General features: G+C 38.6%; 1 protein-coding gene across 8 annotated transcripts in view; it reads left to right on the top strand.

The window, feature by feature from the left end:
• Positions 1–13,027, top strand: part of MYO16 (myosin XVI) — a 358,973-nt gene extending 345,946 nt beyond the window's left edge. For 7 of the 8 annotated variants that reach the window (XM_021545590.3, XM_021545595.3, XM_021545596.3 and 4 more), the window contains exon 35: positions 1,447–6,287. In XM_021545590.3, coding sequence (XP_021401265.2) covers positions 1,447–1,680 — 234 coding nt within the window. In that variant the 3' untranslated portion in view covers positions 1,681–6,287. Of the gene's footprint in view, positions 1–1,446; positions 6,288–10,565 lie in introns of those variants that run through there. The other variant, XM_031503852.2, reaches the window with a different exon arrangement.
• The last annotated feature ends 11,990 nt before the right edge of the window (positions 13,028–25,017 follow it).

Raw genomic sequence — 25,017 nt, 5'->3', positions numbered from 1 at the left:
TTCTTTCAAACATTTTCATTTTTTCTTCTTTAAAAAAAATTCAGAACTTTAAACTGCTTTTTTTTATTATAACTGTTATTATAAGCTAACGCGTTTCTCTTTGAAGCATCAACCAACCAGAAATTGAGCAAATTCCCTGTACATATTCAGGAACATCCATGCAAGGGTTCATTCCTTCTCTGACACCATGTGAATGTGAAAGGTCTGACTTGCACAGGACATATTTGAAATTTGAAATGTAAAGCCTGGTTAGCCTCTATACCCAGCCACTTGCTATTCCATGAGGGAAGAGCAGGAGCCACAGGAAGAGCCCACAGACAGTTCTTGGGCCCCAGGAACCCCATTGTCTATCAGTGACAAAAATGCCCTTCATGTCACTCAGCTTCCCTCATAACTGGAACTAATCATGCGTGGGGTATCCCACGAGCACTGCACATAATTTCCTTTTCATAACAAGGATGCAGCTATCCCTCATTATGACAAGTAAAATTCAGCTTTAATGTGAGGCCATTGTGTGAGGTGAAATGTGGGCATTTTAGTCATGCCATAGATGCCTCTTAGAGGTGCTCCTGAGGTTCTTAAGAAAGAAGGTAACAGGATAAGGGTTGTGGACTATTAGATGTTATGATAGGCTTGTTTCATATTTTCTAGTTAAATGTCTCCTGCTACAGAATGCTCCCAAGCCAATAGATCTCAATACTAGCTCAAGGGGCTTCTCTACTGTATAAGTGTCAAGTCTTAAAAGATGGTGAGATGGACTTCATTGCTTCATGGACTTGAGCTGCCATGAGGGCATCAAACTGACTTGAACAAAATAAATAATCACTGCAATAGAAAAGTTAAATGGAAGGGAACAGTTTCTTCAATGTGTATTATGAATCTATTACAGAACAGTGACTACTTTAGAATGAATTTATAAATAGATTCAGGGCAACTGAAACTAGAGTTAAAGTTGTTCATGTATACTCTGGAGGAAGACCAGGACTGGCCCCTGGTGCTGAGGATAACACCTGTCTTTGACAAGTAGCTTTACTGATTCTAATGTGCAACAAAGGTTATGGTTTCTTGGTTATGATTATTTGGATATTAATATTTAGAGGAAAAAAACTTGCTACTCCTGCAGCAGCTGTAGGCAGTCTGCTTTGTGTGTTTTAGAGAATTGTGTTACTGCACTCTTTGATGACACAGGGGAGTTTTTTCTCTTTGTTTCAGTTTTGGCAGTTGCTTCATACAGCTTCAGACATTGTGACTTCAGACTCTGGCTTTCACCCATGGGATTGCAATAAGGCAATTCTAAATCACTAATGTTCTTTATTTTCAGTGTAAAGAGTTTAAAACCTTTTTGGAGGACAAGTTTGCTTCAAATTATTAACAGGCTCACTTGATCTGTTTTCTTTATCCACCATTATTATTATTGTTACTGTTATTATTATTTTCTTCTCACAGGTAATTCATCAGCTTAGACTTTCTGAAAATGAGAGTGTGGCTCTACAAGAGCTTCTAGATTGGAGAAGAAAGCTGTGTGAAGAGAGAGAAGATTGGCAGCAAATATTGCACAATACTGAGCAAAGAATCTCAGCCCCACCTCCACCCCCTTGTAAGAAGCCAACGCTGCTGAAGAAGGTAGAAGATACCTCCTGCAACAGACTCTCTTCAGGCATATGGGATACCACCATATGACTCAGATGTGTGCTTGCAGACTGTTAGAAATGGAACCATCTAATGACTTCAAGCTGCACAATCAGCAAGTTTTCTTCCCTTCACAAAATGTGCAGGGATTTGTTACAAGCACTAATTCAATAGCACAGGATGGAGGAGTTGTTTAGATCTGTCACGTGTGTGTGTGTGTGTGTACATGTGTGTATTTGTTCTTTTCATATATATATACATGTATACATATATGTGTGCACCAGCAAGTATATATATGTATGCATGTGTATATATATATATGGAGACAAACTGCACTATAAGTACTTAGTTTAAAAGTACAAAACAGTCACTAAGTTCTCCCATGGACAATGAAGAAAATATATTAATGATGATGGGGAGAAGTGACTGACAGACATTTTGGAGAGATCAGGAAAGTCTGTGTGCACACTGTACAGCTGTTTTATACAGTACAAAAATATGTTTCTTGTTCCCTAATGAATGGGTTTATTATCTTACATGTATACATATATATATATTTCTTTGTAGATGTCTGTGTTCCATGGAGATTATTTACATGTCTATTTCTGGTGTTTTATAACTTCATGCAATTGGTGCTGTCGTTCTTTCTTCAAAATACAGGTAATAAATTCAGTACTTGCATTTTTCTTTTACAGATTATCTTTAACAACATACCAAACAGTTTTAACACAGTTTTAACAGTTTTCAGAACTGGCAATATCCTTTCTAAAATTCAATCCTGAAATTCTTGCAAAGCTCCTATGTGTAGGAGTGATCTGGTGCTGTTCACAGTCATGAATTAGAGACCATTACTTCTTTTTGATGGACTTGCATTTCTGAATGTGTGAACTGTGAATTTGAAATTACATCTCAAATCTTATTTCATTCTGGGTTATGTAAAATAATGAGGCATTCATTTAGATTACAAGTGTGGTTTGAAATTCATAACTGATTATGCATAAGGTCAGGTGTCAGTGGAAAGATACATAATGGTAATGAGGTATGAAAATAGGTCTATGATTTACTGTTACAGGCCAGAAGGCTTTGCAGAGATGGGTATATCAAAGTATTATGTCCTTATTATGGTAGCACAGTGATGCATTTATAACTCAAATTTCATGTAATGCAATAGTTTCAGAAATTGCAGCATTCTAGTCAGTGTAGATGAGTTCTGAGCAGTAATGTTAATTTATGAAAAACATGCTGCTGGGAACTTAGTTATTGCCCAGCAGTCTTTGAAACACTGCTTTGCCACTAAAAGGTGTAATTCATATATATTTAAAGGTACTTTCCTGGGGCGACTTATTTTAAGTTCTTGGAGTATGTAGAGCCAGTGTGGAACACTTCTCTTGGTTGTTTGTCCCATTCCTATTGAGAACCAGGAAAAAGTGTTTCCAGTTTTGCAAGTGGATGTAAAACAAATATTTTCAAATGTAAGCTAGGTATAGAATGGCAAGAATGGAAGTTGTTGGAAAAGGAAAAAATACATAGAGTTGTAGGTTCTTCCATCATGCTTGACAGAAGTTTCAATCAGGGTGAATACAAAAAACAACCACATGCTTGTTTGATTGTTTATTCAGGGAAGCAACAAAACTCAAACTGTTCCCATGAGTATCATCAATCTGTAGGCAGAATTAAGCATCTTCTCTTGCATGAGATTAAAACAGACATTTTGAGTGGACAAGGAAGGGGAGACACCAAGTTAGCTCAGAATTTTTCTTTGTTACCCCTGTTAGCTTCACAGAAGTTTTCTGTATAAGATTATCCATTTCTATATCATGGAGAATGAGGAACTCTAGATTCCAAATCTTACCTTTGACTGATGTAAATGGCCACAGACAATTACTTTATCCAGGAGGGGCAGGTAATCCCGGTGAGTGAGGTTATGCAGAAAACAACTCTCACCTGCTACACAGTTATGTTAGAATGAGGCTGTGCCTGGAAGAACTGAGGTTTCTGATTTTTTGCTCAGATAACCAGGGACACACAGAGATCCCTCTGTGAGTGCAAAATGCAACAGCTCCAGAACTGGATGCAGAAGAGCTAATTAACCTGATCTTGCAGCTATTTTGCTTCCAGGATGCAGGTTGTTATCCCTACATGGCACAGCATCCCTATCCATAGCCACAACAACCTCTAGCCAGCCAGCCTGGCAGTGCTGAGCACCTCGGAGCACTGAGACGTGCAGAAGGCCCTGAGGCTTATCGCTCCCCAAATGGGTCTGGCAAGCAGCCCTGCCATAAACTCTATCATATTGCTAACCCTAGTGCTCTCTAGCTGGCTCAGCCACTGCTAGCAATCAATCCACAGCAGCCTGGAAGTTTAAGACAAGCTGTAAAAACTGACTGAGAAGCCAGTTTAGATCATGCCAAAATCCCTGCTGCTGCAGTGAGCTTGCTCGCAGTCACTTAGCTATTTGTAAGGTGAGCTTGTGTATCTCCAGATGACACTGTTGTCATTGCTGCACTTGGAATGCGAGAGTGCCCAGAGGGGAGAAAAGGCATTTGTCAAATGGAGTTTAAAACGGGAAACAGTATAAATATACATTATCCTACTTGCCGTCCTTACCAAAAGTTGTGTTAGAACTGTGAGCAACCTCAGGAGCTCAGCTGCAGGAGTTCAAATGAGGTCTTAAGGAACTTTTTTGCTACTTGTTCAAAGTCCACATTGTGCCCTATTACAGCAGTATGGACCAGTGTGGAAAAAAAGGTGTGTAGATTTTCTAGCAGTTTCAGCAACAGAGTTACATGAGAGAAGCCAGTACACCCCTGATTTTTGCAATCTGATTCTACAGACAATGAGCAAAGCAGATTATAATTCCCTGTGAAGAAGGCCTTTGTGCTATTTTTTGCAAACTTGGGTAAGGCATATATTTTCTGGGGCTATTCTTTAAAGCATGTCACCACAGTGCAATATGACAAACTTAGAAGACTTTTTTTTGTTTGTTTCAATTTTTTTTTTTTTAATTTCAGGTTATTACATAATGGCTAAATTTTTACTTAGGAAGATTTTTCATTATATTCCATTAAAGTACAGTACTCTAGGAATAAAGTACTTGCTTTAAAACATGTTTTAAATATTTTTATAACGGCAGTAAGACACTCTAGAGTGTGACTTATGAAGTCATAATTCACACCTAGTGTGTTCATTGGTCTCTTGGCCTTTGGCCTTGAGCCTAACAATGCAGTTAGTGGGGAATTATTATACCATAATTCACACCCCACTGTGTCTTATTGCTTAAATAACCATACCCCCAGAGGTGTCTTAAAACTACCATTAAAGTTTATATTGTGTATCAAAATGTGTTTACAGGGCTGGGAAAATATACTATTGACATTTTGAAAGGTTGAAAAGTAGTTTTAGCAGAACTGTACAGTGCTTGTAAATTAATCTCCCCAGTGGAGTATACACCAGCCAATTACAGTATTTCTTGACTATATGAAGTCCTGTCTTGCACATTAAAAAATAGCTTAGAAATAAAAAAAAGCCTTATGAATTTAATATTCTGAAGGGGAAAATGAAACTCTATGGGCATGCTAATGCCCATAATATCCAGTGAAAAATCTAAAATATATTTATATTTGCAATAAAGCAATTTCAGGAAGCTGGGATTATCATCAGATAATCACTCCTCCACATTGTGCCTTATTGCTTAATTTTTAATACGTGAAAAAACCGAAATGCCTAACAAATCAATCTGTCCTTCAGCATAAGGTAAGAGGAATCAGATGCATTTTACACTTTAAAAACTCATTGATCTTAAAGCCAAGGAAATTATGAAACCGTATTAAGCCACAATAAAAGAAAAACAATGTCTATTGGCAGGAGAAAATTTTTTAAGCTTGTATACCTTACTTGTTACTCCTGAAATATCACTTGGTGTTTTTTAGTTGCTGAAGTTACATTCCTGTTGCAGTTTTTAAGCAAAACTTTGCTTTTAAAACTGATTTAGATGTTCAAAGAAATACATGCACCGATATTTTTCAAAAGATCTGTGTACAGCATGAAGTGATAAGCCTTTTAAAAATTTGAATTGTTTACAAAACAATAGTATGATTGTTGAGTAAGTGAATTGCATTTACCCTTTTTTTTTTTTTTGCCAGTGATCCTTTTTTATTCTAACGGGTTCAATTACTTTCATTAATAACTTTGTTATACTGCAGATCCTTTGTGTGTGGGACAAAGAATTTCATTAACTTGCTAAGAAAGCATAATAGATTGTAGCATAGTTCTAAAGTGATAGTAATAGCCATATTAGTTGTAGCTTTTAATTATGCTGTATAGTATTAGCATCCCTAGTAATCCTGTTATTCTTATCTCTATAAAGCCTGCTAATATCTGAAATGCTCGGAGGAACTTTAAGTAAGTTTTACTATTCACTTGTTAAATAATAAATGTAACTAAACTCTGTACAAATCAGTTTTCCAGAATGGTGTTAAACATTTCATGGCTTTGTGTTTTAAATATACAATTTTTAAAAAGAAAACACCACCTGAGCATAAATATTTGACAATAGCTGAACAAAATAGAAGAAAATGCTTTTCTTCCAGTTCTGCTGTTCTCTGTATACTCAGGACTTTCCTTTTGAGAAGAAATAAATAAATACCAGTGCTGGTTTATACTGTGGCTGTGAGAATTAGATCATTAGCAAAGATTGTCTGTTCTCCCCACTGTGGTTTGGCCTTGTCACCAACCCATGAATGTATGCTGGATCTGGTCAAGTCATGCATTTTGCTGTGAAGTGCCACAGGCAAAAGTTCAGTCAAGTCATGCTTTGACTTCTTGAGGATTTTTTATTTATTACAGTAAACAAAACAACCTCCTTGTAAATTAGTTAGACATATTTATTTCAACCTTAATTAGCTTGGTTTGGTTTTCATATATGTGAATTAAGTCCCCTCTTAGCACTTTCCTATTTCCTTTCCTCTCAGCTTAGCTTAATTTTCAATCATATTTTTATGATAAAAAAGAAAATGTTGTTAAATTAAATTACAGCATAACCTTTATGACTATATTTTGAAAAAAATCCTTTAAAATACTGAAATAGAATATTTAATTATTTCAACATGTTCTTCACTTTTGCTAGCTGAAATTATGTCCTGGATGCAGCCTGAATTTACACATGATTTCAACTCTTCACAAACATACATTTTAATAAATTCACTCTTCTCTGAAAAAAACACACTAATGGATATTTGTTGTGAAATGCAAGAGCATTGCTGATGTGTTTTGAAGTATCAACAGGGAAAATTTGACAAGCACGGGTATATTGCTGTCATAGCAATGTTCATGTGATAGTTATTAGCTAATATTTGTGCCCTTGCTGTGTTTTATTTGGGTTCTAGCCCCTTCTCAGTCTACCTGGATATGTAGTCACCTGTCTCCTGATACTCATTAGAGTACAGAAAGAAAAGTGCTGAATCTGTCATATACTCTCAGAGAAAGGGGAGAAATGTGCTGCAAACTCATTCTAATTAAAGCTTAATATAAATTAAGCTTTATGTTTTACATGTTTCCAAAAATGAGTATTGGAATGCAGCTTTCTCACTGTCCAAGTGTGACCAAACCACTAGGCTAGAAAGTTGTGATGTTGAAATAGCCACAGCTATTAAATTGATTTTTATGCAGATATAGCTCCTCTGTCTTACAACATGGCACAACCTGGTGGTCAGGAAATTATTTCAAAAACTAGGGAACCTGATTATGTATCCTTTTGGGAAGAACTCCATGTAGTTTGTTTGAATTAACACCATCTCTAGCTGATTTTAGTGCAGAACCTCCTTAAAAGAGTGGTCAGACCCTTGCAAATCAGATAGGCAAGGAATTGCCTAATTTGACAGGACTAAGACAGGAAAACATTCTTCAGCAGACAGGTAAGTTTGGGCAAATGCTTTGGAATTTTCCAGATATCATGACCCTCCTCATGGTGCTAACTAGTAGCTTGAATATAGATTTGGTCTAAATTCTTGCCTAATGAATCTAGTCACAATCAGTCAATGTAGTTAAAAATAACTTGAATAGAAATTGCTTCTCTAGTCATTTCAATCTATACTTTAGTAACGTGATTACTGAAAGTATTTGTTCACATCTATCTTTTACTGACATAGCTGCCATGTCTGTAAATATGAATTCAGCACAAAAGGGCAAAAGTAAAAAAAAGACAATATAGGAATTAGTGCATTTGAAATATATATTCTATGTCCATTATGAGACTGGGGCTCCTTGAACTTTAGAATTATCATAAGTAACATGGTAGATGCTATATCATCTAAGATCAAGAAAATGTCCCCAAAGCTCTCAAAGTTTAAAGGCTTCCTTCTGCCTTAAGCTTCTCTCCTACGTAATCCCTGAGCTCTCACCAGGCATGAGTAGTCACCAAAGTCAGACATCATACAGCCTGGAAAGGGTGCATCTGTTTTCTCCTGGGAGAGACAAACACCCAAACCTCAGCTTCTCTAAGGTGGGAAAGACATTCTATTTAGTTGATCAAAGGCACAGTGATGGATGATTCCTATCAAATATCTTGTGTAAGTTTGCTTGCTTTTCTGGAGAAGATATAACATTCTGTGGCAGTCTTATTTGTTCAACAGAGAGGTTGATTTGTAGCTGGGGAATGTGGACCTAATTTAAGTCCATGATTTTACAAAGATCTTCAGTTAAGTTCAGGATTTGACCCCAGCTGATTTTTGTGGCCCACAGATGGTTTACTTATTTCTGTGTGTGTACAAGCATCCTGCCACACATTAAAATAAGATATTCTAATTAAAAAAAAAAAAGTATTTGTCTAATATTTTATGTAATCCCTGCATAGGAATAAAAGGCCAGATCCTAGTGAGGATTCAATTCCTATAAGGAAATTACACAAGACCTGCCTTTTAAGTGCCTTATTTCTGGAGAGGTAGGCAGGACTAAACTGGGTTTCCATATTGGCTGTTCTGGGCTTCCAGTTCCTAACCCTATTGACTCCAAATTATTCATCATGAAAGAGACACTGTATTCAGGGGAAGAAAGGAGAATCATACATTTGTTTAGATTGGAAAATACCTCTGACATCGAGTCTGACAGTAAACCAAGCACTGCCAAGTCAATCACTAAACTATGTCCCTAAATGTCACATCAACAAGTCTTTTAAATACCTCCAGACTAAACTTTCCTGGAACAACTTGAAGCCATTTCCTCTCTTCCTAACTCAACTTGTTACTTGTGAGAAGAGACCAGCCCACACCTCACTACAACTTCCTTTCAGGGACTTGGAGGGGGTGGTAAGGTTGGATTCCTTTATTGCAATTGCTTTTGAAATTACTATTGAAATTGCTATTGAAACTTCTTGCCCCCATGGGTAAAGCTGCTTCCTGTCCAATCAACCCCCCAACCAGTTTTGTTACATAGGGGTTTTCCACTAGGGATCCAAAAATTTAATTTGTTTTTGAGCAATGTTAATGTTCTGCCAGCCCATTCCTTCAGGCTGCCAGCATCCACTGACACATCAGCCCTGTCCTCCAGAGATTAACTGAAGCATTGACTCCCCTTCATCTTGCTGCATACACAGAATTTGCTGTGTATTATGCACAAATGTATTGACTGTACAGCTCATTAATAAAGATACTATTTTCCTCAGTGTTAACCCTGAAGGAAAGCTACTATGTAGCTGACAGCTGGACTTAATGCTGTTGTAATACACTCTGAAGCTGGTGGTCCAGCTAATTTGTGACCAAACATGAAGGCCACCTACCTGAATCATCTCATCACTTAGACTGTTGGTTGCTTTTCAAGTAGATAAAGAGATGGCTGTAAAGAAGTTCCTAAGTTCCAAGAAAGTAATCATTGGCAAACTGGAAGGAAGCAGAGATTCCACATTAAATCTCTTAAGAGTCATCTAGGACCCAAATATTTGTTATTTGAATAGAATTACTTGTATAAAACTAAGGATTACACCAAACTCAAATAAGCTTATAAGAATGCTGGGCCAGAATTCAAAATTATAATGAAAATTTGCCAAAGATTCTCTCACAGTGTGGGAATGTAAGAGATAATCATTTAACCCTCAGTGGAGAAAAGCATGCCCCTAGTCTGAGACATGACAGGGCTTCAAGACTCAAAGCTTTCTAGAGAGAGAAAAAATCAGTTTTGGAAGACCATGTCTAGGAACTGAGTATAAAAAAGCTCACTGAGTATAAATTCCACTCACTGGTGGAGTTTGTGAGTACTGTACTGATACAGCAATCTGTGGCACACAGCACTTGGCATAAAATAAATTGTATTGTCATAAGTGTGGTATTGCATGGAGATACACTTCGTGAATGCATGTGTGCATGTGTCTTTTGCTGTCTGTAAACTTAACATGATCTCCTTAGGTGTTACTACAAATAAAGCCCTTATAAGAACATGGGATTCACAATTCAAACTTTACAAAAGGTCTGCAAATTCTATTCTAGTATATGTCTACATGTGTTAGAAATGTTTTCCTTTCCCTGTACAGTGATAGCTCCAAATCCCTTTATTTGGAGAAATAATATTTCCTATGTCTCCCTCTGCTTTTCATACATGGAAATAATAGGTGGGTGAGAGTTCTGTAAGAAGATAAAGCAAGATTTAGCTGGGTACAATCAGAGAACATATCAAAGGTACCACTGGACAGGAAAGTAGTTTTACAAAATCATGACAGTTGAAAATTAGGAAGCAAGATTTTCTCTCTTTCCTTGTTTCTGTTTTTTTCATACATTTTTTCATACATTTAACTTTCAAACAATGGCTTAAAATATGACAAGGAATCTTAGAACCATATAATTCTTTAGTCTGGAAATACTTAAGAGAGAAGATCTTGAAACTGCCAAGAGCCAGGAGTCATCTTTTTATCCAGATACTGTTATTACAAGATCCATTTTGCTTTGTTGCAGCCTTGACCTGAAAACACATGAAGATAAGATTGAGAGCAGCCCTGAGGAGAAGGACTTGGGGATGTTGGCTGACAAGAAACTCAATATCATCTGTCAATGAATGTGCACCAAAGCCCAGAAAGCCAATTTGCATCCAGAGCATCCAGAGTAGTGGGGGCAGCAGATTGATGGAAATGCTCCTCCCCCTCTACTCTGCTCTTGTGTCTCCACTTGCAGTTCTACATCCAGCTCTGGGGACCCCAGCACAGGAAGGACATGGACCTGCTGGAGTGAGTCCAGAGGAAGATGGTCAGATGGCTGGAGCTCCTCTCCTGTGTGAATGGGCTGAGACAGTTGGGGTTGTTCAGCCTGGAGTGCTGAACAAGGTTGACCTTATAGCACCTTCTGGCACATAAAGGGGGCTATGATAGAGCTGAAGAAGGACTTTTATAAAGGCTGTAGTGATAGGACAAGGGGTATTGGCTTTAAACTGATAGAGGGAAAGTTTAAATTAGATATTAGGAAAACATCTACTGTCAGGATCATTGAGACACTGGAACAGTTTTCCCAGAGATATTGTGGATGACCCATCCCTGGAAGTATTCAAGGCCAGGTTAGATAGAGTATTTGTGCTCTCTTGTCTAGTGGAAGGTGTCCCTACCCATGACAAGGGGGTTGGAATTAGATGATTTTCCACATATTGTGTGATTCTAAGATACCACCTTTCCAATATGATAAGGAAAATCTCTATAATCATTCAGCTTTCAAGGTTTATGAGAATGCTTGCCATGGGTGAGCTGTGATAGCTCACTTGCAGGTGATGAAGCCATGAACTAATTTCCTCACAGGATTTCAAACTGCCAACAAGTTGTTGCAAAAGTGCTCACTTAGTTTAAGCATTTAATGTTGTCATATATATAGAAGACAAAAGACATGCTGCTGTTTTCATAAATCTTCTTCTGAATTATAAATTGTTACTTAATAGATATGAGAATGTCTCTCACTTTATTGAGATTAGTTGGTTTTGAAGAGGATATTCCATTTTCAGGAACCACCATAGAAAACCCTTCCAACACCTTGTCAGGGTCAAGTGGCTGAGGACTCATTATGGCTTCTAATAAAAGCAGAGCTCCTTGTTTCTAATTGCAGAACTTAGTTCAGATAATTCCTAATTTAAAAACATATAAACACATAGCGGGATATAAAACCCACAGGTAATGAACCAAGAGCACTTGCCCTTGGAAGGGGTCATTCAGACACACAGAAGTTTCTGATTTCAATCTGATCATTGACCTCTGTAGTTGTGAACTTATGCAAAGTGTGCTCTGAAAGCTTTTGTAGGCAAAATGCTTGTGGTTTTGGAAGTTTTACTTTTTCCCCTGATTACAAAGAGTCAGTAAAATAATCCAGTTTGAAACCTCAAACATGTAGTCAAGTGCAAATGTGAAGAGGTGAGCAATCAGGTCCCACACAGATAAAGATTTGGAAGTCATGAGTGTTTTTGCTGTAGATTGTACAAGACATGGCTGGAAATTACTGCTGAAGGATAGCTTGGTTCTGAGAGCTGACAGGAATCCTTCTTGCTTCATAGATATGTTAATTCCATATGTTTATCTTTACCTGCTCTTTTCAAGACAAAAGAAAAACCAGTTTAGCTACTTTTAGAACTCCTGAACAGGCAACATGTAAACAAATAGCTGTGCAATATTCTTTATAGTTGTGCTTCATCATTCTACTTTAGCTCAGTTGGATCATTGAGACTTTTTGCAGTGCAAATCAGGATAACTACTGATCAACAATTTATTCTCAAAAACTGAAGTCTGTATTGTTCAGTATGTCAGTGCTTGTGAAAAATACTCCTTTTGTTCATCAACAATCTGATGCAAGACAACTTATTCCCCTTATTTGACTCTCACCTCCTACCCAGTCAGAAATAGTCATACTTCTACTGCACTGTTCCTAGCGTACAAGACATGTAGTAATATGTTTGAGGCATGTATTGAGCACATTTGATGCTTCAGATTCTTTTACAGTATAAGAGTCATAACTTCTTTAACATCATTAGTAACGGTAATAAATTCACAGCTCTGTGACTGACATAAACTGTTAGTACACATTATGTTCTGAAGCATTATGATTAGAATGAAACCTCTTTCCCAGCCATACAGGGTACTGGGCACTCATGCTCATCATGTCATGAGGAATAAGTTTCAAACCCGTCACCTTGCAAATATAAAACAATATTGTCACTTTGAGCTTACTTGTGATTTTTTATAAGAAGCTTCACTGGCACCTGAGGGGAAATGTATACTATGAAATAAGGATTGAATATCATTAACCAAAAAGTTTATTAGATGCAAAGAAATGGGTAAGCAAACAAATAAAACCAACTTGAAATATTTCTGCTTTCAAGTTCTTATCACTTTTCATTTAAATTTGAAGTTTTTGACTTTGAGTATAAGAATAAAATGGAATTGAAGAAACATTTCTGCTTCATTATGTGCAGCAAAAAGGATGGACAATAGAGAATTATTTTTCACCTCTCATGTGGATATGATCATTATTTATTGGAGGCTGTTTTGTAACACAATGACCATCTGTCAGTAAGCACCAAAAACACTCCATCATACTGGCTGTTACTGTTAAAATGTCACAATCACTGACTACTCTGAGGGATTTGTTTGGTTTTTTCTGGCTAAGAACAATTACATATTTAGAAGGCCAAATTAGCTCTCATTGAAGTTGGTATAAATCCTGAACTGCTCTATTGGAATCCAGGTATCATCTCTAGATTTATAGAAAGGTAGCAGATATCAGTTGTTGACCCAGACCTTTAATGGGAGGATATCAGGGAAGGAGCTTCCTCTCAAGTTTTGATTTTTTTAAATACCTGTGACAAAAAGGAAAATCCCTAATTAATTTGCATAGTTTAAATAACTGACGCCATGTTTTTTTCCCCACATTGACAGGATAGCTCAGAATTATGGTCTGCTAATCTGTAGAAAGGTACATATAGCTGTTGTTTGACAGGTTCCACTTATAATTGTTCATTTAGCTGTTAGTTTGATTGTTGCATCACGCTTCTTTGTGCACTTGGTTTGGAGAATGGATGCTCAAAGGAAACAGCAGCTGCAGTCAGAAACACAGAATTTAAACTGGGTGTAATTCTGCACAAACCAGAATAATTAAACCCTCTAGGGAAAGTCTGGAATGAGATTAGTTAAAATGGAGCCATGTGATTACAAGTGCACCATTAACAATTTTTTTAATATATATAAAGGGAAGCAGTTCCCTTAGGGTGGCAGAATGAGAAATATGGCCTATACATTGAAGGTCATATGCAACACAGGGGTGGAAAATATTTCTTAATTGAAACTCCCCCTCTCCATATAATTTATTATTACCACGGGTTATAATTACTTAGCCTATTAAAATGCTTGATTCAGTTAATGATTTAGTTAGTAAGTATCAGACATTTCAACTGAAGGAGGAACAGGAAAGCAAAGGGAGGTAGTGATGGGGGAACTGTAGTCTTGAAAGAAATTGAGTATCTCCAAGGAGTCTTTGGAAACTGACAAATATTTTTTGTTTCTTGGGCTACTGAGGAGCCTACAGATGCTCAGCATTTCCCAGAGAAGGATCTGATATGAAAGGTGTGGAGTTGCGTTATTTGTATGTTTTATTATCCCTGTATTATGTATTGGTTTATTCCTTTGTACCCCCGTGTGCAACTTGGTTTATCCCCAGTTTTCCCGCCTTGTCCGCCCTTCCCGCCTTCCCAGTATCTATCCATCACCCTGAAAGAGGCATTTTACCCCCCCCCGGGTGCCTTGTCTATCACTCGGTGCCCCTTCCCATCCATCCAGAAGCTTCTACTCAGGGCACCGGGTGATTGGGCGAGGACCTGGGGCTCCCCCCATATCCTTCCCCCATTGGACCCCACCATATCCCCCCATCCCGGAGCCACCCCCTATCCCTATCCCCATTGGTCGTTGGATACCCCTCCCTTACAGTTTATAAGCCAGTGCAAGCACCTTGTGCTTGTTCCTGTTGGCTGGCATCGTTCTAGGTTATTTGGCCCCGTTGGGCTACAATAAACTTGGACTTAGCCCCCAGCAGGATCCGCTCTTCATTTACCACCGCGAGGCTTGCTAGCGCTGCCCGGAACCCACAAAGGCACTCTCCAAACCCCAGCTGGGAGCGGCTCAGGGTGCCTCCATCGCCCGCCCTTGCCCCACAAGAGCTAGCCGGGGCTGAGAGAAAAGGGATTTGGGGCGGGAGCGCGGCAGAAAGGGAGTGTGTCCTTAAGGTTGCTACCTCCTAAATCCTTCCCTTGTTGAATCCCATCTCTCATTTCCTGTTTCCAAAGCCCCTCTCACCCCATCACAAGGTGGTCAGACCTAGCAACAGGCTGCACAGGGAGGTGGTAGAGCACCGTCCCTGGGAGTGTGCAAGAAACATCAGCACAAGGCACTTGGTAAGGTTATGCTCAGTCAAAGGCTGGATTCAATTGTCTTGGAGGTCTTTCCCAGCCTTGATGAGTCTATGATTCTCTGTGTGAGGCAGTTTGCAAGGCATGAGCATAGAAAGAACAAGAAAAGGAAATATGCTAGCACACAGCTGGGCAGGAAGGGCACAATCCTGCACGTTCCTTCCCTCCTTCCTTACATGCTCAGCATGGAGTGGGAGGAGAAGGAGAGACAGAAATGAAGTTTTGTCATGTGGCCTGACAAAATCATGGTCATTAAAATGGCATTTTCCTGTACTCACGGGTAGCTAGATGTGAGTAGTTAGATGAACAGTCACAAACATTTAATTTGAAACTTGCTATGTCCTGATCTTCACAACTTATCAGTCCCCAGAAGCAAAGGTCTTCTGAAAGCAACTGCACCTGCCCACCCCTATGCCCTTGTCTTGAGAAAGCATGGCAGTCACTCTTCCAAAAGGCCACCAGATGTCATTTTGCAGCTGCATGCAACTACCTGTCCTTAAAAGATTAAACCTTTACTGGTTTGACCGCATGCAACCTTACGTGACACACTAGCATTGCGTGGGCTGTGTAGACCTGAAGAGATTACTTAACCAGTTTGTAACATGAATGTTTCCTTTGTCTGACTTCTTTCCCATAGATTTATAAATTTATAAGCTCATAAGTTTATGAGCTTCCCATAGGCTGATGATAAGTTATCCAAACCTGTGTATCACAGTTTTTGTCAGCCATTCATCTAAAATTATGTCCTGGCAGTCAAGCTTCACAGTCAGTCATTTTTAGAAGCATGTGACTGGTGCGCTAAGTTACAAAGGATTGCTTCTGTTTCCTACTCAGATGACATAGCATTATAAACACAAGCTTGATTAAGTTACTAGGCTTTGAGTCATAGGCTGACAAAAGTAGGAGCATGGTAAGAAGGGCAATCCCACAAGCAGAAGACAAGGACAGGTTTATTAGCCAGTTGCCTTTTGGTGCAACTTTCACCTTAAACATGGTGATAATTCAGGGAGTCCAAAGCAGCATATTTCCAAGGGTGTGTGGTTCTGAGTATTGAGGAGACTTGTTCAAAAGATTTGTCAACACACAGCAAAATGATTTATGGGAATAGCAGCAAATAAGTCCCAAAAAGTTTCAAAAGAAATTATGCTGTGTCTTTCCATTTACATTAATATTGCTTTCAACTTCTTATGTGACTGATAACAGCTAAAATAATATACAGGATGTTGTATTTACTGTGCTTTTGTTTTATTTTTGGTGTACATGATGTGACACCAGTGGGGCTGATGAGCTGCCTTAGCTTAAGATGTGACACTGTATGACATTTAGCTTTTGTGATATGATGAGGTAATGTGACATGACACAAGCATATGCCATGAACCAAAGGTCAGAATAGATTCAAGTACATACACCTGTTGTCAGCCTGACCAGTCACTGCCAATTTGTAAAAAGTCTTCCAGACTACACACATTTTTCTGACAACAATTGATGGTCATGACACAGATGTATTAATTCACTGGCAGAAAAGCTTACCACCTACTTATCTATACCATGTTTCTATCTAATGGAAATTGATTAGAAAACATTTCTTCTCCTCAGAAGCTTTACTTACTTGCATATTTAATTTTGGGCAGCTGCCTGTGCAAGATTCAAAGAGATCATGCCTATACCAAACGGCAGAATATCCCTCTTTCAACATCCACTACTGGCTTGCACAGGAACAATGAATATATTGTCTCTACTCATATGACCTGAGGGATCTCTTAATCTATGCTTTGTGTCCTTGATGGTACCCTACTTCACCCAAGTCCTGAACCCCCCATTCATTCTGGGGATTTGTTGAAACTTGCTGTCACTGTCTTCTTGTATGTCTTAATATGCTTTGGCTGAAGACCACAGCCTGAGGAGGAAAGGCAGATGGTATGTGACTAGATTCAGTTTCAGGGATGCAGAAGCTGGCAGGCACTTTCACATCCCACAGCTTCGGCAGAGCCAAAGGGACTTACCAAAACTGGGACTTGCACAGAACACACAGACACTCAAGGCTAAAGCTGTGATCCTGCTCAGCTGTTAAAATTTTGCTAAATTCCATTTCAATATTTCAGTTTAAAGTTTTCCAAATACATTGAGTAACACTTCAATTCATGCACAGCCCTGCTCAAGTCTTGGCAGATGGAAAAATAAGACAGTCTCTATTATGCAGCACTGACAGATTTATAAACTATGGCTGGACCTTGTCATATGTGTCCTATGTAAGCACAGAGTTCTTTCAAATGCAAAGACCTTTCTCAATATTGCAAGAAATAGGATGCTGGAGGTCAGCAAGCCAAGTCATCCTTTCATGTACTGAGTCAGGGCCAATAAGATCTACTGTCTGCAGGTCTTCACTAACAGGTCATAGAATCACAGAATCATAGAATATGCCTAATTGGAAGGCACCTACAAAGAACATCCAAGTCAACTCCTGGCCCTTCACAGGACAACACCGGGTAAACACCATGTGCCTGAAAGCATTTTCCAAGCACTTCTTGAACTCTGTCAGGCTTGGTGCTATAACCATTTCCCCAGATAGTATGTTCCAGTGCCCAACCACCCTCTAGGTGAAACACCTTTTGCTGAAATCCAACCAAAACCTCCCCTAACTCCACTTCATGACATTTCCTGAAGTCCTGTCACTGGTCATGAGAGTGAAGAGATTAGTACCCCTCCTCCACTTTCCTCATGAGGATACTGAAGACCACAATGAGGTCTCCCCTCTGTCTCCTGCAAGCTGAACACACCAAGTGACCTCAGCCCAAACTGTGCACAATATTCAGAGTAAGGCCACACCAGTGCAGAGTAGAGCAGAACCTGCTGTTGCACACAACTAGTATGTTATTCACTGCTACAACTCCAGTTTCCTTTTGTATAGTTCCACCCGTCTAACAAGAATGTCTTTCTTGTGCCAAATTTTTTTTTTTTTGATAATGAAAGTGATTTCCTCATGCTTTCCCTCATGACTACACAAGTTCATTGCTTATTTTTGCCTTTATATGCATATATAATCATGGTGAAGCCCTGTTTGAGTGAGAGGATGATAAACCCAAGAGAGGAGATATTTCAGGAATGTGTCTTGCAAGAAATGTTCATGGATTTGCATGTTTTATCACAGTGTCCAAAGCTACTGAGTTTATGAACTGTAGCATTTTGAAGTCAGATCTCTCAATATAATACTGCTTACACCAACAGATGCCTTTGTTAATTTGGATGTCAAGCTGTGATTCCTCTTACTTAAATTTAACTGTCTAACAGAGAGATGAACACTTCAAGCTTTTTACACTGGCTGAGAAGCAAGCACATTTAAAGGACAATTTATTTCACCTTCTTGGATAGGTGCTTTAGACATGCAATATTTTCTGTTCACAACAGAATCAAATTGGACAACAAGATTAGATTAGACTCAACTTTCAGCTTTTAGATGTGAAAAGAGAGTAACCTCAGCTAGTAAGTTAATAGAAATAATATGTGAATAGATACCTCACAACTGATAAGAAACAAAAGAACAAGTATGCTCAGAGCTCTCTGATAAATATCACTGAGGTTTAGGATGTACTACTACACATCCTCAATTTACCCATTTTCTGATATTTACTTTTAATACTGACATCATCTTCCTTTGGCCTAGAAAGTCAATGAATCTTCAAGACTATTAACATAAGAAGTCAAAAGTAGAACAGATGTTTTCATCATGCTAGTAAATTGTTGTCTATCGTTAGTTGTTTTTAATTATCTTGCTTATGAAATTTAAAGTCCTAAAAGGTCTGGACACTGCCTTATTTTTAACTTCTTTACCCACTTGTCTGGTTTGTATATGGACCCTTTTCTTGATGTAAAATTTTACAGCCACCAGAGCAATTTGATCACCTGGAAATGTTCAGTAGCAAAGTAAGCAGTTAGGTGAATAAATAAAAATGCCTCTTTATACTCAGTGTTAGGCTCTAACTGCAAGAATTTTAACTGAAATATAGGTTAGGCCCTTAGCTATGATCTTAATTTGTCACCCAGTCTGTTGAGAAGAAACATTTTTCTCATTGTTTCTGCTTCCTTAGCCCTGCTCCGACATATTGCTAAATCTGAAAGAGGCTTTAAGCTGCCACTTTTGTATTCATTGTTACTAATTATCCTTTCAGTTCTTTGATTGTGCTTTTGTTATTTTAGTTCTCAAAACTGAAGCTGATTATACCAGTTTCTTGTTTTTATTTTTATTTTATTCTGGTAAATGTCAAATGTGGTGCAATGTGCAGTCTCAGAGGAAAAAGCACAGTATTAAGGAAATTGATTATGAGAATGTTTTAAATAAGTGCAGTGTTCTCAGGATCAAATATTAGAGGGAGGATTAAAATTTGGTTTTGTTTTTCTCTCTATAATCAATTCAAAGTTAATTGGATTCAGTATATGTCCTTTCTCTTCCTATTGATTTTTTTTGTTATTGTTCCTGTTTGATTGCTGGTTTTCTAGCTTTTTGGATATTATTTTCTTCATGTTTTTTTGGCTTCTTCCCACTTAGCTGCTTCTAAATTATTTTTAATTAAAACAAATAATAATCACAGACACAATATTTTATCTTACTTTATAAACATAATTAATTCTGCAGAGCACCAGACTGGTTACTGGGTAGGCAGTATCCCCTTTCCCTCAAAAGGACCGTCTAAGGTCAAACAAGGTTGTGGTGAATTCATATGCATGAACTGTACAGAGGAAGGTCACTTTGGCCACAAAACCATCACAGAAGAGTCTTTAACGAACATTCTGTTTGCATGCAAAAAGAAGAAACACCTTGTAAGTTAAGGTTTCTCTTGACTAAACAGATTTTTAAGTACTCAAAACCAGAGTCTTCAGGAAAGCAGAGTGATGTGCAGACAGAAGATTGCATGCTCATTCTTCTTGTGCCTGGGCATCCGATCCACGGCCTCCTGTACAGACTGTGCGTGCTCCGAAATACCTAAAGAGCTAAACTGGGTGTAAAGGCATAACAGCTATTGGTGTTCTCCTGCTGTCTTGACCACTTGCTGCCCACCTGCCAGCTGCCTTCTGCAGGTTGGCTTGCTGCCATATTCAGGGGTTTAGAATTTACATTCCAGTCACAGGGAGGACTGGGAACAAGAGAGCAAGAGGAAACAGCAAGGATATCCCCTCCTGTTGTTATGCAAACCCTGATTCCTCTGATACTCCTGTGACAGCTTCTGAATGCTGGGGTCTGCACATTATTAGAATATTTAATATAATCCTAAATGACACTCCAGGAAAGTGAGTTGTCCCCCTTATTTCCTTGACAATTCTCTAGATTAACACTTGCTGCAGCTGCTGTTCCAGAAGTAACTTTCCAATGAGGTCACTGTGCAAGCTGACACTGTCTTTATTTGCTGGAAGGTATCACAGCAAAATCTTGGAAGGTAGATCAATATTAGACATTAAATTAGATATTAAATTAGAAATTAGATATTAAAAATGTATTTTGAGTACATCATTTCACTTAAAGAGCCTCCAAAACAAACTGAAAAAACATACACTTCATTAAGTGGCTTTACAGTCCTGCATGTATGCCACCTTATTTTCCTTGCTGTCAGACACTGAAGAGTGGCAGAAAGTAAAAAAGGCAATAAGCTTTATTGCACAATGCCATGAACTAGACTAAATCTTGTTTCATCATTTCACAAATCTTCTTGACGACCTTCTTCGATTTATGAGGAAATAAAGTTATTTTGATATCTTCAAAGAAAATCTGGCTTTTTGAGGTTGATCTTCTCAATGGGCACTTTCATCAGCAACTTTTGGAATGCATCAGAGTTTGGGAGTATTTTTCCTGTTGCATTGGCAAGGGCCCACACTTCAGCTCAATAGCTCCTGACACTCTGAGACAGACCTCATTCAATGTTAAACCCGGACATCAGTTGCTATTTTCAAAAATGCCCTGTAGTACCAGGCATCTGAATTGTTTCAGCAGCAATGAAGAATTCAACTTCTGGTCTTGGACCAGCTTTTGCAAAGAAACCTGAAGCAAGATCCCTTGAGAAACTGCATTGGAGAATTTGGATCCAATGGTCTTCAAGCATTTTTTTAATTCAAGAATTAAAGTAATGTGCTTCTGACAGAGCAATCTTAAAGGGAACACAGAAGCACTGTTTTAGCACACAAATAATGAGTAGGACTCTCAGAGTGATTTCACACCAAGAGAAAATGAAATATTAATAAGAAAAAAATTGATTGCTTTCAGAAAGCAAAAGTTTTGCATTTGTAGTACTTTCTGCTAGAAACAAAAATTGAGCATCTTCAGTTTCCAAATCAAAATATTGAAGTATTTTAGAGCCACTTAGACCAATATAGGCAATTTTTTCTAGGTTTCTAAATCTAGAATGGTGATGACAAGTCAGGGGGTGAGGGGTTAGGTTATGCCAAACACCACCTCCAATAAGCTGTGTAAACACAACTGCATGAAATTTGGTGCCTTACATGTTCTGCCAGTGGGCTATACAATTTCATTCTATCCATAGCAAAATCTGTCCATGGGAAACAACTTCTGTTAAATGGTGTGGGAAGACTTATCTTGTACCATCTGTCCCGTGAACAAGCCACACAGTCTTCAGAGAAGAGGAGCTGCTGATTGCTCCCTATCTCCATCAGAGAGAAATGAAAATCAAACTTTTGCATCTTTCCTGCCACCCCATTGCTAAATTATGATGAGACAACATCTGTCCTTCAAAGTCTTGTAACAGATAACATTGCCTGGAAAGCTGAAAGGTACTATGTAGATTACTGAATGCATATCCCCTGAAATGGAATGTTATTTCAACATTTAACAGTTACTGTTGTCTTAATCTGCAGATTCCGCTTGTAATCTGGAGAACAAGAGAAGCAATCCTTTAGTTTGGTGTATAAATAAATTTATCAGCTGTTATCATACATCTACAATTTGTTAATGTCCTTTAACCCTTCCTCATTGCCTCTAGTCTGCAGTAAATTTGCTTTAGCTTTTACACGTCCTCTAAACTTACACTGGCTGACATTCACAGAGAGCATACATATGCTAAACTTCTCTGTCTTGAGATACATGGATTTTTTTCCTAAACCTGGAGTGACTAGGGGCATTAACTAGTAAAAATTTGTCTTCTCCAGAAAAAAAGTCCTGCCAATAAATGCAATTTTGACAACATCCAAGCCCATACTTACAAAAACACTTTAAACAGAATAAAGCAGTAGTGCTGCAGATAGATGCAGTTCTGTCTATCTTATCTTCCTCCCTTCCCTCAGCCTCCTCACTTCCACCCTGTGCACCCAAGCAGTGCAAACTGGTATGGCTGAGTGGTGAAAAGCAGCAGGAAACAGGCTTGACCTGTCCTAACAACGACTTTCAAACTGGATCAATTCCCTGATCTGCCTTTTCAAGACACCATGCAGATGATTGTTTTGGTGCCAGAGCCAGCATGGTGCAAAGGGCAGAAAAACATGGGAAAGCAAAGAAGGTGTAGAAAAGAGGAAGTTGCAACTTGCAGGAGCATTACTTCCTCACTGAGGTGCTGGGAAAACCACAAATCTAAAAACCTAATCTTGGAAAATGAAACTAGACTCCATCCAGATTAAGGCAATTCAAGAGGCATGTAGGTTCCTATTTTGTGACAGAATGGCATATTTTCAGGAAGAGGAGAGCCCTTGCCCTAACAGTAATAAAAATTAAATTGCTATTTTCTGCCTGGCTTCTTAAGCCTGTCTCTTTGCAGTATTGGGCCTGCTCTTAGCTGAGTCCTAGATCAATCTCATGGAAGACAAAATATCATTGAAACGATCAATTAGAGAATAAAATGAAAGGACATTTATCAGAAGGTGCAATGCTTATTTCTGTACAAATAGGACAAAAAATAATGAAGCATATAGATATTTTACATATTGATATGTATTGATCACTGCTGTAACTCAAGAGGGAAGTACATTTAAGAACTTGCCTTTGTCTGACACCTTATTGACAGCTCAGGTCTGTTCTGTTTCCAATAGATAGAGACATAAACCAGGGTTAATATCCATCATCTTATCCAGAGTAGCAGTTCCAGTAATCTTCTTCCTGGGCAACAAGCGAATCCCTTTTCAAGTGACTTCAAAACCCCAAATTCAGAAAGATCTCAGAAGGAGTAAATAAAGTAGAAGAGGGCAGCCAACTCACATAGTTTCCATGTCATATTCTCACAGTCTAACATTCTGTTCTCTCCAAGGAGGAAATAACAATATAATGTACAGCCCTGCCACCACTGCTATTAATATCTTGGAATGGGTCCAGAAGCACATGGGTGCAGGAGAATACACTGTTCCTGGTAATCACATAAATGTTTAGATTTTTTTTTTTTACGAGGCCGAGTCTGGATCTCTTTTTTATGCTGCACTGCAGAAGTCCTTATTTTCCAGCTCCTCGAAGGCTGGGCCAGTCAAGCTTCCCTTTTTAAAGGCAAGTTGCCGCATAACAGAAGTACTACAAGTTCCAAAACAACATATAAGCTATTTTAGGTATTTTAGTGCACTAAAAAAAAAAAGGAAAAGAAAAAAAACAGTGAGGGAGGATGGAAAGTAAAAGAAAAACAGAAAAGGAAACCAGAACATGGTGAAAACAATTTTTCCTAATGTTTTGTAGAATATGCACAAGCAATTACCATAGAAAAAGCATTAATGATATAAATTACCTTAATAAGGCACAGTTTCTTCTCAATACACAACTACACATACTTCACATACTTCAAGTGTCTCTGAAAATTCTTTCCTCAGAGGTTTTCTATGGTCAACTTCTCCAGTGTAGCCTGTGTGATGAACGCCTCAATGGCCAGCCAGGGACCTCCCCTCCAGATGCAATTGTCCATCATTAGGTACACCTGAGCTCTAGAAGGACACAGGGAAAGGCTGACTTCTTCAAGAGGTGAAGAGTGACCTCCAAGCACAGGCTATAAATAGGAGGCACTGCTTTACCCATAATGTCTGAATTTTTTTCTTTCACTAATTTAAAATTAAAACCTAATGGAAAAAATAAGAGAAAGCCAGGGGGAGAAAATACTACATCCAGTCTCCAGGTAACATCTGGGCTGACTGACAGTATACAGTTGAATGTAGCTTGTGAGCCTTGACTTGCCTCCCAGAGCACCCCCACAAGTGATGTACCTGCTCAGCCTGGCTGTGTCACAAATGGAGCCAGTTCTGCTCCAGTAGAACTGGATGTCTCAGATACTTTTCACACAAATATTGGTTTGGGTCCTGAAGCAGCAGAGCTGTATGTGAGTGTGGTATCTGAGGCTTCAGCCCTGCCAAAGCTGTGCTGGAGGAGGTAGTGCAGTGCCTCCTGCCCTCATCCACAGCCACACAGCCCTGCTATGGAGCCAGGGTGTCATGCTTGTGTGGCACCCCTCCCTAGGGAGCTCTCTGGGGACATGGAACACTAGAACTGGAATGCCAAGCCATTTCCTGGAGGAATCTGAATCTCTCTGTCTTAGAGTCTGTAGTAGATGGATTCCACTACTGCAAGCTGTTCTGAAGCTTCCTTAGACATTTTTAAAGTAGTGCAAACACAGTATTGAAAACAGCCCACATAGTCTCTAATTATTCTACTGGATAACCCTAAGGGTAGGGTTTTTTTTCATAAATTCTAGAAATGTATGGAAAGGATACAGCAAATGCTTTTTTCCTATTAATATTATTGTTATAGCAAGATACTTGAAAACATTAGGTTTTATGTTCAGATATAAACTTCCTCTGAGAGCTGTAGCTATAAAGATATTTTTTTTTTGTCAAACTATTTTGACATTTTGGGCTAGATTTTTTCATAAAATCATTTCAGAGAGTGTTCAGAAATCTCATTTTATAGTCCAAAGAAGGTTGCATTGAGGACTAATGGAGAAGCTGGAAGATTGTTCAGGCATGATTTTGTCTGCAGCAGAAAAGCATATTTGGTGCTGGATAGGAGTCCATAAAGCAGAA

Source organism: Lonchura striata, chromosome 2, assembly GCF_046129695.1.
Source record: "Lonchura striata isolate bLonStr1 chromosome 2, bLonStr1.mat, whole genome shotgun sequence".
Classification (NCBI taxonomy): Eukaryota; Metazoa; Chordata; class Aves; order Passeriformes; family Estrildidae; genus Lonchura; species Lonchura striata.
This window is presented reverse-complemented; position numbering and strand designations above follow the sequence as displayed.